Source organism: Myotis yumanensis, unplaced genomic scaffold (genome assembly GCF_028538775.1).
Source record: "Myotis yumanensis isolate MYYU_CA2020_CCGP unplaced genomic scaffold, mMyoYum1.0.hap1 SCAF_5, whole genome shotgun sequence".
Lineage (NCBI taxonomy): Eukaryota > Metazoa > Chordata > Mammalia > Chiroptera > Vespertilionidae > Myotis > Myotis yumanensis.
The window spans coordinates 66,756,874-66,770,319 of NW_027223756.1; the positions used below are offsets into that span (position 1 = coordinate 66,756,874).

General features: G+C 35.7%; 1 protein-coding gene across 1 annotated transcript in view; it reads left to right on the forward strand.

The window, feature by feature from the left end:
* Positions 1–13,446, forward strand: part of ANXA10 (annexin A10) — a 66,427-nt gene that overhangs the window by 41,541 nt on the left and 11,440 nt on the right. The window contains 3 exon segments of the mRNA XM_070415441.1: positions 8,112–8,225; positions 10,058–10,148; positions 11,368–11,447. Coding sequence (XP_070271542.1) covers positions 8,112–8,225; positions 10,058–10,148; positions 11,368–11,447 — 285 coding nt within the window.

A 13,446-nucleotide genomic window follows, 5' to 3' on the forward strand; every position in this document is an offset into this window, starting at 1 on the left:
GTATTTTTAATTGTAGAAGTTTTTAATTTCTAGAATTTCATTTGCTTTCTTTTCAAGACTATCTTTTTTTCATGGTGTTCTTTTAGATTGTTATTGCCTCAAATTCATGGTTTTGAATTTTGCTATTTATAAAGTCCACCATCTATCCTTCTGGAAAACTGATTCTAAGTGCATATCATGTTTTTCTTGTGAGAACATTTAAAGTGTATCTTGCTTTCTTCAGTGAGAATTATTTTTTTTTGAAGAGTCATAGAATTTCTCTAGATTTCAGAATTCAAAACCATTAATTTTGCATTTGCTTATTCTTGGTGTCCCCAGAGAATCACCAGCTCAGGACTAACTTTCATGATGATTTATCTTGATGGAGTTCTCAGTTCATATGAAAATTCAAGCCCAAGATCTATTCTTTTGAGTTCTCAGAGAAAATATTCTTCAATTCAATGAGATGAACTTCCTACCCATCTTTCAATGCTGAAAGTTACAGATTTTCAATCTCCAGGTAGGAATTCATGTACAAGGAAGGCTGACTTAAGTTATACACAAATTTTCCACTGTGAGTGAGTTGGTGCCCCTAACCCATTATGTTGTTCAAGGATCAATTATTTTTTTTTTCCTAGTTCACATCTTTACTGAGGATGCCAACCTCATATAAGAGGTTTCAGACTTAGTTTCCCCTGTTATACTGGCCCTATAAACATTCTCCAGTCCTTATACAATATCTCACATTGGGCTTTGAAATCCCAAACACATAGTTATCACACCAACCTCTGCTTTCCCCCAGTCACCTGCAAGGTTATCATCAAGATGAGCTCATTTGCTTATCTTCTGGTTTTCATCTCTCTCCTAGTTTTTAACCCAGGAGTTCCTCTTTCTTCTGAGATCAACTAGACCTTTGAATCAATGTGTGTTATATTTTGTTGTTTTTGAGGGGGAGAGTTTTAGCTTTTATATAATGATTCTCAAAAAAAAAAAAAGAGATTATCATTATTATCAAAGATTAACAATTCCAATTTCTATTAAAAAGTGAATCACTAAATAAACTGTGAAAACATCCCTAAAGTGAAGGTGTTCAAAAGAATATTCACCTTGCACAAATGTTTCTATAATATAAAACTGTGCAAGTATTTACACCATAGATCTTGGGTTGGGTAAAATTAAGACAAATTCTAAGTTACACTTTACACTGGCTGACATCATTAAATGTTTAAACAGCAAGTATTATTTTTTTATGATAATAGGAGAAAGCATATAAGTTGAAAGCATATAAAACTGTTCCCCTGAGCATATCCAGACACACAAAATGTTAGTCACACTTCTACTTCTTGCCCCTGGTGAAATATAATTAGATAAAAGAAAGAGAAACAAGAAAGAAACTGCCATTTTACTTTTAGTTTAAGTGGAGTGGTCAGAAGAGCTGCAATATGGGTAATCCGCAGTTTCATCAGCTCAATTTGAAAAGCAAGGACTCATTAGCTTAATGCAGGGCCAAGCTGTGATTCCCACAGAGTCCCTTTAAGGCAAGTCTTTGGCAACCAAGAAAGCAGAGACAGCCAGGCTGGGGAAAGTCACACTCCAAAGGTTGCCTGTGCAAAGTTATTTATATAACTCCAAGTGAGAATTTAAGACTAATTAGAGAACCTATTTGAAGGCTCCTCTTTGAACTTGCAAAGTTTAGCTATTCAAACATATTATTTAATATCTATCTTCCCAACTGAAAGTAATACCTCCTGACCATATCATACTATTTTCACTGCTATAGCACTTAGCATTTTGGGCATGGCAGGAAAATTGTAATTTCTGTGTTTCCACACCCTCCACTACATAAAACTGCTTGTTTATCTTTTGAACAGCCAAAATGACTTCAAACACATAATAGTTGAATAACAAGTGGTCCTCATTTTGTACTGATTTTGTGAGTGTTTACAATTGTGTAGCAGACACAATTCTGTGGGCCGTGAAAGAGCTATGAATAAAACAGACCAATAGCCCTGCCATGATTGAGCTTGCATTCAGTAAAATGTGTCATGTCAAAGGTAATAAATATGGTAGGAAAAAGAAGACACCTGGTGAGAAATACAGGAAGTGTTGGGAGACCAGGTGTAACTTTTAATAGTGTGACCAAGACGGGCTTTGTGAGGAAGGCAGGGAGGGATGAGCCATTTGAATATCTAAGAAAGACCATTCAGGGAAGAGGGAAGGGCAAAAGCAAAGACTCTGAGATGGGAGCAAGTCTGCTATTCCAGTCAGTAAGAAGCTCACTGAAGGTGGGGCAGAGAGCTCAGGATCAAGGAGAAGAGTAAGAAGAGATGAGGGCAGAGAAGTGACCAAGAACATGTCATGAACCTTGTGAACAGTTTATTGTAGGTGCTTTGACATTTGAATGCAATCAAACACCTGGCATGTTTGCTTTATCCTGAGGTCAACTACACAACAACTGTAGTTTATCCTGGAGTTTAGAATGAGAAAGAAAGGGCATTTCGTGGAGAAGAGTGACTAATCACTAATCTGATTTTGTATTTTTACGGGATCACACTGTCAGAGGCATTGAGGGGAGACGGTGGGGTACAAGGACAGAAGGAAGACTCATTTGGAGGCTACTACTCTAATATAGAAGAGTAGTTAATGCTACCACAGTAATATAGGTGGTGGGCTGAACAAGGTGTGTAGCAATAAGAGAGGTAAGGCATCATCAGTTTCTGGATGTACTTGTAAGAGACAATAACATTTACGAACATTTGGGTATTATAAAAGTTGTGAGATATATAATAAAGTTCTGAGGTGGAGAGAGAAATTGAGATAGACAGACAGAAAGAGTGGAGAGACAGGGAGATAATCCAGTATGTCATTTTTGATCTGCGGTAAATTACTTAATTTTTCTTGAAAGACAAAAGAGACATTTTTGAGTGCCTCATGTGTGCCAGAAAATGTTTAAGAATGTCACCTAAGTTAAATATTTTTATACTTAGATCAAAACTCTGAGGTAGGTGCTCTTATTATTTTCAGTGAGACACAAAGAGGTAAGTAATAGGTTACTTAGTGCAATTTCACAGTTGGTACTTTGTGTAGTCAGGATTCAAACCCAAGCATTCTACCTTCAGAACCTGTACACTCTAATGACATTAGATGATATCTGATGACATTGATTTCACTGAAATTTTATAATTTCATTGCAATCTTTTATAAAATCAGTTTACTATACCTATGTATACACACACACACACACACACACACACCTGAGTTACAAAACAAAAATACTAGTATACTAGTGCCATCTAGTGGCATTACTAATCTCCATCTACAACGGAAAATACACAGAGGTGTTCAGTATCAGTATACATAGTAAATGAGGAAGTATATACAGTAAATGTTTGGGAGGGACGATGATCAAAGAAATGTGACTAAAGATTAAATAAAACACGTTTGCAATTCCCAAGCAATCTTCAGCTTGAACAATTTCGTTATTCTTTAAATATAATCAGTAAATTATGGGGTTTCTTCCCCATTCATTCATTTCTTCTTTCACTGGTTTATACAGTTATTTGTATGTTATATATACTTTATCCTCTGCACATTTTGTATACTGCATACTGTCCTAGAGTTAAATGATGAATTTAGGAACATTTATGAGCAAATCCACATTCTGATAGACTTTGGGAGGAAATCAATGCAAATCGTATGGTCATTAAAATCTAGTATAAAATATGGGAAGATAGAGCAGTGCTGGCAACGAATTAATCAACTTCACTCAGAATTAGAGGAAGACTCATAAAGGAGATAATTCTAATATTCCTACCTTTTCACCAACTGCCAAGTACCATTATTGATCTATTTGCATTTAAACCTTCAAACCACTGCCACTAAATTTAAATGTCCATAAATTCTGCATTCACCACCTACGTGTTACGTTCATCACCTTGCTGATATATGACTAGTGACTTCCTAGGACCTACATAACATAAAGAGACTAGAAGGCCAAAATGCTTGATTTAAAATACAGGCTCCATCACTCACTTGTTGCTTTGTATGGAAATTGCTACTTAAGCTCAACATGCCACAGTTTCCTCATCTGTACAGTGGGATGATTGTAGTTCCTAATTCATAGGGTTGTTGTAATAAATTATTATAGCTATTCTGATAGTCAGACAGTGAGCAGTAAGTATTAGTGGTTATTATAATCATCACACTCTTCTGCCTGACCTGCTTCACGTTCCATTATTGGGGTCTTTCCACTCTGAACTCGAAGGGATATAAGAATAACTAACATTCGCCGAAACCGGTTTGGCTCAGTGGATAGAGCGTCGGCCTGCGGACTGAGGGGTCCCAGGTTCGATTCCGGTCAAGGGCATGTACCTGGGTTGCGGGCACATCCCCAGTAGGAGATGTGCAGGAGGCAGCTGATCGATGTTTCTCTGTCATCGATGTTTCTAACTCTCTATCTCTCTCACTTCCTCTCTGTAAAAAATCAATAAAATATATTTAAAAAAAAAAAAGAATAACTAACATTCAAAGGCTCCTTTAAAACAGATTTTGCTTGGCCGATGTGGCTCAATACTTGAGCCAAAGGAACCAAGGAACCAAGAGGTCACTGGCTCAATTCCCAGTCGGGGCACATGCCCAGGTTGCGGGCTCTATCCCAGTGGGGGCTATGCTGATCCATTACGTTTCTCTGCCTTCCTCTCTTTTTAAAAATCAATACAAACATTTAAAAAGTACATCTAAAACATTTAGATTTCAAAACAATTCAACATTTATTTAGAGCCAGCTTATCCCTTTCAGGTGAACCTTTTATTCTACCCAAGCCAGTGCTTTCTCTGTCCTTAAATGTTGTCTACTGTTGATCTCTCCTATGCCTTTGTCTAACTAAATCATCTTTCAAGGTCCAGCACATATCTACACTTCCCATGAACCCTCATTTTACTGATAGCATCTTTCTTTTTATGAATTTCTATAACTTTGTGAATCTCAATGAACTGCTCATGAGAGCCTCATTTTGGCCTTTAATAATATGTACTAGAATAGATTATAGCTTTGCTTTAAGTATATTTATACTGTTCTTTTCTACTTCAGGGATGTTCAGTTGGAGTCAAGGAAAGAGCATCCCACCTCCAAACAGAATATTATATTAAATTTATCTGAATAATTTTCCAAACTCTTCCTCTCAACTAGAATTATCACATGACCCCACTAAATTGGTGTCTAATTACCTTATGACACCAATATTAATGTTGGATGTACAATTTCCCTACAATATACTTGTATGCAAACAATGCTAAAATATACTAAATTGAAAGGCCTCTGGTTCTTTTTAAATGGCTTTAAAAAATTTTTGTATATATATGGGAGAGTCCATATAGAAAAGAAACAGGTGTTGTATCCTAAACTTCTTTTAAAACAACGAAATGACTAACTGGAAATGATTGAAGGAAATAGTTCTAAAGGCACAAGTCTTCTAAGCGATATCCCATTTTGAAATTGTAAAAGGGGTAGGCTAATAAAAGTTAAATTCGCTACCATTAATTAAGGTCCACATCTCTGAGTGATGCTTATTGAGAAAACCGTCATGTAAAGAAGCCATCGTCGTTTGCTGAATTAATGGAACACAGGCTCAGAGCTGCTTTGTCACCGAAAGCTGCGCTGGTTCCTGAGTTCCCACAGCGGCGAGGATGCACCACAACACCCAGTTCTGCACCGTGAGCCCAGTTTCAGACCCACGTGCTCTCCAAGTGGAGCATTCGTCTCCTTGGGTTGACTTACTCACACGACAAATGCAAACTACACAGACCCTTCTCTTTTACCGACTCCTTACCTTCTTGGAGGGTGTCCAAGTCAGGGTTATGTACACGCATTTGTACGTGTTTGCCTGACAGGTGGCCTGAGCCAGCCTCCTTACTGAAGAGTCCGAGACACGGGCCTCAGCACTGGAGTCCCCTGCGGTCCCTAGAACTCCCGAGATCTCGTGAGATCAGCCTTTCGCTGGGAAGAGTGAATTGGCAGCACCTGAGCTTCAGGCCAGGAAGATTAGTCCATTATCTGAGCCACTCCTAAGGCTTAGTGCATCCGAATCCATCCTTTCCCTCCCCGTCCACACAACAAAAAGTATCTCAGTATTTCTTCTTCTCTCCTGTCCATATATCGATCACAGATACACAAAGAGAGGATTTTAAGAATTAACTCACATTATTGTAGAGACCAGCAATCTCAAAATCTCTGTGCTTGTTCAGCAGGCTTGGGGAGGATTTTCAGTTTAGTTCCAAGGTCTGCTGGCGGAATTCTCTTCTCCTGGGGAGGTCAGTCTGTCTCTATTAAGGCCTTCAACTGACTGAGACCCACCACATTATGGAGAATAATCTGCTCTACTCAAAGTCTACTGCTTTAAATGTTAAACCCATCAAAACAAAACAACACACACACAAAAAACCCCTTTACAGTAATATCAAGAATAGTGATTGACCAAATAGCTGGGTCAAACATTGACACATAAAATGTCACCATGACACAAAATGAAGCATCACAAATGCCTTCTCTACCTCCCATCACAATACTACTTGTCTTTTGTCTAAACACGTCCCAATGCCCTAATCCTGAAAGTAATTCAGATAAGAGATCAGGATGGATCTCTTATCTGAATTATTTTCACCCTCTTGTACTACTGCTTTAGGAACTTATGTGAAAAATTCTATTGAAAGCCCTAGGAAGTATATTAGCTCACATTTTTACTTATGTTATCTTGGGTTTGTGGAATGTGAATCTCCTTAAAAACATGGTCTATGTTGTATTTCTCCCTCACTTACCACCATGTCTGGGAAACAGTATTAAGTGAATATAAAAAAAATAGTCATTGAGTTCCTGTGGATATGAGAATATAAGCTTTACAAGCTCACATGCTCATATCGGTTTTATTTATTGCTGTAGCCCCAGCACTTGGAAGAGAGCCTGGTTCATAATCGCACCTTAAGAGCTATTTGATAGAGAAATTAGAAAAAAAAATCAGTGGCAAATAATGAGGAAATTAAGTAGAACATAAGCTCCAAGAAAATGGAGATTTTATGGTTTTATATGTACTCCAAACACCCGACACAACTCTGGCCATAATTGCTCATTAAATGAATTGCATTGACCCTAAGGAAAATTCAACAGATTCACTGTATTACCAATTTTCACCATATGGAAGAATGGTTTTACTCACTGAAAAAAGAAAAATCAAATTATAGGAGAGGTGCTGTTTGATATAAAATAAAAATTGTAACTATTTTGTCTATATTGTATTATAGCTTATTATGCCTCACTGGGATCTTTCACTTGCATTCTATTGTTGAACCACCTCAGAACTAAAATAGTGCATATTTTAAAGTAACATTGAATGTACTTCATACATTTTAGCAAGGAATGATAAATTTTAAACAGGTATATTTTTAACTGTACAAAAGATAAATTTAACATATATGTTTTTAAATACCCATCCTATACTAAATAAAATAAAAGTCAAAGTAAAACAATCAATTTCATACTTTTATATATGTCGTAAAAGGACAAAAATTCATCATGCTTGTATTAATTTGGCTATTTGAAGAAAGGTCTAAGATTACTAAAATCTTTCACACAAGCTTTTTGGCAATAGTATAACCAGGAACCCCCTGCTAAGAGAGACTGCTACAATAAAATAATAAAATAAAATAAAGTAGAATAAAATAAAATAAAATAAAATAAAATAAAATAAATAAAATGTGTATTTTATTTAAGGACTAATGTTTTATTAATTCCACACAAGAAAACCAAAATGTTTGTAGGTTTCAACTTTTATTTATCTTCACACTGAGGTCAAAAGAGGGTTGGGCTGAGATTAGGGAAAGAATATTGTTCCCAGTTCATTGACTAGAATATCCATACAGATGACATCTCATGGAGAGATGTGATTACACCAATCATTTTCAAACCCTCAAGTCCATCATCTTGTATAATCCATGTCTATATATATGAATCAAAACCAGACTTGTTATTAAGTGAAATGACATGGAAAAGGAAATTTTACTAGAAGACTTTATGCAATTATCCCACTTCTCTTGTATAGTTGGTAACTGATACAATAAAAATATTTACTTTTTCCCTCATAGGACCTGATTGGTGACTTGAAGGAGAAGCTTTCAGATCACTTCAAAGATGTTATGGTTGGCCTCATGTACCCACCACCATCTTATGATGCTCACGAACTCTGGCATGCCATGAAGGTAGTGGTCTGATGCAAAAATACACCTGTAATAGGCACAGGCCCTTAGTTTGGTAGAGAAGAAAGTGCCCTGTGATGTTGTTACATATGATCTGGGAGAACAAAGGGAATATCTGAGCAAAGATGAGACCATGGAAATACTGTGGTCAGAAGTGGCCCTGTCAGGAGAGGGGTCCTCTAGAGATCACGGGGTGGGATTAGCCTGTTCTTTTGTTATACAGATTCAGACTTCCTGGCCCAGCTGAGCTACCAAAAGGAAAAAGAAAATAAGCTTCAGGGTCCTATTCAGATTCTCCCTCCCCACCATGTATTCTTATATTAAGGGGAAATGTTACCTCAGGTGAATCTCTTTAAATTATTTGTAAAAAATTTGGCTTATTAAGTAAAAATAGGATACTGAGTTGGACACAATATATAGATGGCATCTTTATTTGGATATTTTTGTGATCTTAAGTTAGTCCTTTACCAAAAAACTATTACTCAAATGTATCTAAATTTTACTTCTGAAGGATTAGAATATTCTTTTTCACAGGAAAATAATTTCTATAAAATAAATCGACTACAGATTTGTTAGAAATTTTGTTGACTAGGGATAGGGAACAAAAAAGAGTTTTTACATCTTTCCAAATGTTGATATTAAACACCTGCAGGACTGTTGAAATCATTCCAATACAATGCCTGCCAATGACCAGATTACCACCATCTGTGAACAATGTGGGACAAGAAAGAGGAAAGGAACAAAAAATTAAGGGAACCTGGATTTTAGCCATCGCATATTTGTAGATCAGAATAGGCACTGTATAAAATTCATATGAATTTCAACTAATTGCTTTTTTAAAGTTACATATGTCAATTACTACATCTTGCAAAGTTAATTAGATTAAAAACTATAAGATAAGAAGGAAGTCATGTTACTGTTTAGATCAGTGGTTCTCAACCTTCTGGCCCTTTAAATACAGTTCCTCATGTTGTGACCCAACCATAAAATTATTTTCGTTGCTACTTCATAACTGTAATGTTGCTACTGTTATGAATCGTAATGTAAGTATCTGATATGCAGGATGGTCTTAGGCGACCCCTGTGAAAGGGTCGTTCGACCACCAAAGGGGTTGCGACCCACAGGTTGAGAACCGCTGGTTTAGGTGAAACTAATATTTTTTCTATACCACATAGAACAGTAGTAAGAATTTCTGAAGCTTTTCTGAAAAAGAAGTGCTGTCTTTAAAATTACTATCAGAGAAGAATACAAAGCTGGGCAAATAAACTTACAGTTATGAATCTCAAAACAGAGGTTATTCTTGTATTATTATTTATTAATTATTGTATTGTTTTCCATATGAACAACTGTAAACCTACTTTTGCCCCACTCTGTATATGTGTTAGGCTGCAAGAGACCATGGAAAGTACCCAATTCAAATGTTTAGGCAAATGGTACAAAATTCCATATCTAGGAAAAGGTATCCTAAACATCCTTAGGAAATTAAGGACCTAGGCTCTAATTTCAGCTTGCCAAAAAATTGATATTTGAGCAGCAAAAATCAGTGTCCTGAGCATTGTTTAGATATCTTTTTCCACATTATTTAGAAATGCCCATGTTGTTTTATTCTAAATGAAGAAACAGGTTTCAAATAATATTATCTTCTCAGTGTCAAACAGCTGGTAAATAGCAGACTCAGACTGAATTGGGTATATCTTGAACTAAAACACACTTCTGTTGGCATCTGCCTCCTCTCAGAATTCCAGAAAGCTGTATCCCTTTATACTGACTGCATAAGGTGCACTATTATTCCCAGTGCAAATACCTTGATATTTCTCTTTTTCCTGTCTTTCCAGGGAGTAGGCACTGAAGAGAATTGCCTCATTGATATATTAGCTTCAAGAACAAATGGAGAAATTTTCCAAATGCGAGAAGCCTACTGTTTGTGTAAGGAAATACACATATGTACACACATATCAACCTTATATTTTTCAAATAACAAAAATAAAATTATTGATGTATTTTAAAGGATTTTCTAAGACACTCTTATATTTGAAATACAAAAACAATAAACTCATTAAGTAAAAGTGATGATTAGGGTATTAAAAATGAAATGATTGCCCTGGCCGGTGTGACTCATTGGATTGGGTGTCATCCTGTGCACCAAAGGATTGCTGGTTCGATTCCCCATCAGGGCACATGCCCAGGTTGTGGGCTCGATTACCAGTAGAAAGTGTGCAGGAGGCAGCCAATTGATGTTTTGGCTCTCACATCGATGTTTCTCTCTCTCTCTTCCTCTCCCTTCCTCTCTCTAAAAATAAAAAAATCTCTATATTAAAATTTTTTAAATTAAAAATGAAACTATTCCCTAGACAATTAAATGAAGTATTTTTTCCAGGAAAATAATTACAAGTTTCTATGAGGTGAATGTTTACATTAAGACAGGAAAATGCCCAGCACAGTGGTTCAGGGATCATTTTAACTCTTACTCAGGAGAAACCAGGTACATAGACAAAATAAAGCGATGTGCAATAACTGCTCAGCTAATTGTACAAATATGGGTGACCACTTTATATACATTTTACAATCACTGTAATCTACCTCAAAATCAGACTTTTACACATTTTTAAAGTAGACGGGTTAACTATTTTCATTTTCAAAAAGGTTTAATGCATTCTGTATTATGTGACATTGAATGTCAGGAAAATGTCCCCGGCAGTCTGCTATATTGCATTTGAACAAAAACAAACCTTTCCCAAAGGGAATGAAGTAAGACCCTTCACTTAAAATATTAAAGTGAGACAAAGCACTTGGGAAAAGCTCTGGGCTGAGCAACAGTCTATGGGAATATAATTTATCATTCTAAATTTTGAGAATTAGAAAACGTGAAATGACTTCCAATATTGTTTTTCAACTTTGGAATGAAGTTAATAGATAATATGTTTTAAGAAAACAGACCCGTGACAACGTTACTGTTATGTGGGTTAACTGTTTATTGGCTTCTTCTGAGTAGAAGGTATTAAAGGACAAAGAAATATCAACAGATTGATTGTATTTTCTTTGTTTTCCACTCTCAACTGAGGAAGTAGCATTAACTTAGTCCAAGTGCATCGATATATGGTTCTATGATAACTCACAGCTTTAACATGGGTGTTTTCTTATTCAGAGTATGGCAGTAACCTTCAAGAAGACATTTACTCAGAGACCTCAGGACACTTCAGAGATACTCTCATGAACTTGGTCCAGGTATGATACTCAAAAATTCACACCATTTTGCACTATTAAAAAAATAGGTATGTTTCATTTTCAGAAAACAGAACAGAAACCTCCAGTTTAACAGTAAATTCTATATGATAACACTAAATACCAAATCAATTCAAGCCACCATAATAGAAACATGAATAGGGTATAGAAAGAAACAAATATAAATAGTAAACCATCTCTGTAATTTTGCTATCTTCATTTGGGGGGATTCCTATGTCAAATCAAAGACAGAAGGTATGGTTTCCTTTAATGTGATGAAAAACTTCATACTGCACTTCACACATATTTTGTATGATTTAATTAGCGGATAAATAAATATATTAGCCAGGTTAGAGCACAAACTAACAATTCCATTCATTGCCAGAAATCATGGGTTTTAGTTTTTTGTGTGTATGTATATGTGTGTATTCCCATGTTATTATCAGTTTTGAATTAGGACTAAAGAAGTACAAAAGAAAACATTGAGGAACCAAGTATATATTGCCCCAAGTTGAGGAGAATGGTAATTCACACTGATTGGGTTCCTTCAAATTGTTCAATTGAAAAGAGTGGCATAGTACTAAGCAAATCAAATTTAAAATTTTAATTAAAAACAAAATTAAGAATTTGCTTTATTGTGTTTTCTATTTTATTTTATTTAGATTTGTGTGGTTTGGCTGCATAGTTCATAAACTGCCCATATTACCAATCTCAGTGAATCAAGTCCTATTCTGAGGGTTCTAAATCTAAAATTGTAATGTCAATGGAGAGTAGAAAGTTTGATTTTTTTATAGCCCAACTTGAGTTCTATGTAAGTTTAGAGTAAGCTTATTTTAATTTGTAAGAGAAGTTTAAGTGATTGTAGGGAACATTAATAATTATTATTAATATTTAAAAATAATCTCACTTGTCATGCCAATTGAATGCTTCTAACTAATTTTAATATACTTTTATTGATTTCAGAGAGAAAGGGAGAGAGAGATAGAAACATCAATGATGAGAGAGAATCATTAATCAGCTGCCTCCTGCATGCCCCTTACTGGGGATTGAGCCTGCAACCCGGGAATGTGCCCTGGCCAGGAATCGCATTGTGACATCCTGGTTCATAGGTCGATGCTCAACCACTGAGCAACACCAGCCAGGCTTCTAACTTTTAAATGTCATAAAGTTAATTTTAATTAAAACTTTCTCTCAGTTTAGAAGGGACATTATTTTTTTTAATTTTCAAGTAATGATGCTACATAATATAAATTAAAACAAATAATTTCCAATAGGAATTTCACTTTGGTGTATGTATTGTTGCTAATAGAAGAGTAAAGCAAATAATTCCATTATAAATTTATGAGATGCATTCTGATATCAAATAAGTTTTTATTTTCTTTATATCCACATAGAAATGTATTTTACTTATTGAAGAAAAATATAAGTTTTCCAATAGAAAAAAATGTATTTCTTTAGGCCTACTGTATCAGAGCTAGATAGACTATTGTATCAGAGATCAGCTTCTCCTTCTGCCAACTCTGCTTTCTTTCTCTCCCTTCTATCTGTGTTGATCCCAAGCACATTCCATAATAAACAAGAGCATGCTGGTCTCCAGCTCAGAGTCACCTTCCCAGGGAGCCCAACTGGCTATATCTCTTCCATTGAGAGATGAGGAAACTAAAGCCCTAGAGAGTTACATGGCCTGTCCAACATTACACATTCCCTACATGTGAGGGCTAATATGAAAACAGACTTTAGCACGCTATACCTCCATTGTTCACTTTAATTAACCTCCAACCCCATTTGATTCCACTCCAGTTCTACTTCTATTTGGTAAAATGTCAATGACCAATACATAAATAAAATAGATAGAATCTCTGCACCTCCTTAAAGGTTGAGCTATAAACCACCTAAAAGTAACTGACATCTAAGAGTCAGGATCACAGTGTATTTTTATAAAGCAAACATTCTTATATTTCAGGGGGAAAAAACACTTCTGAAAATTAGACATGAGAGAAAA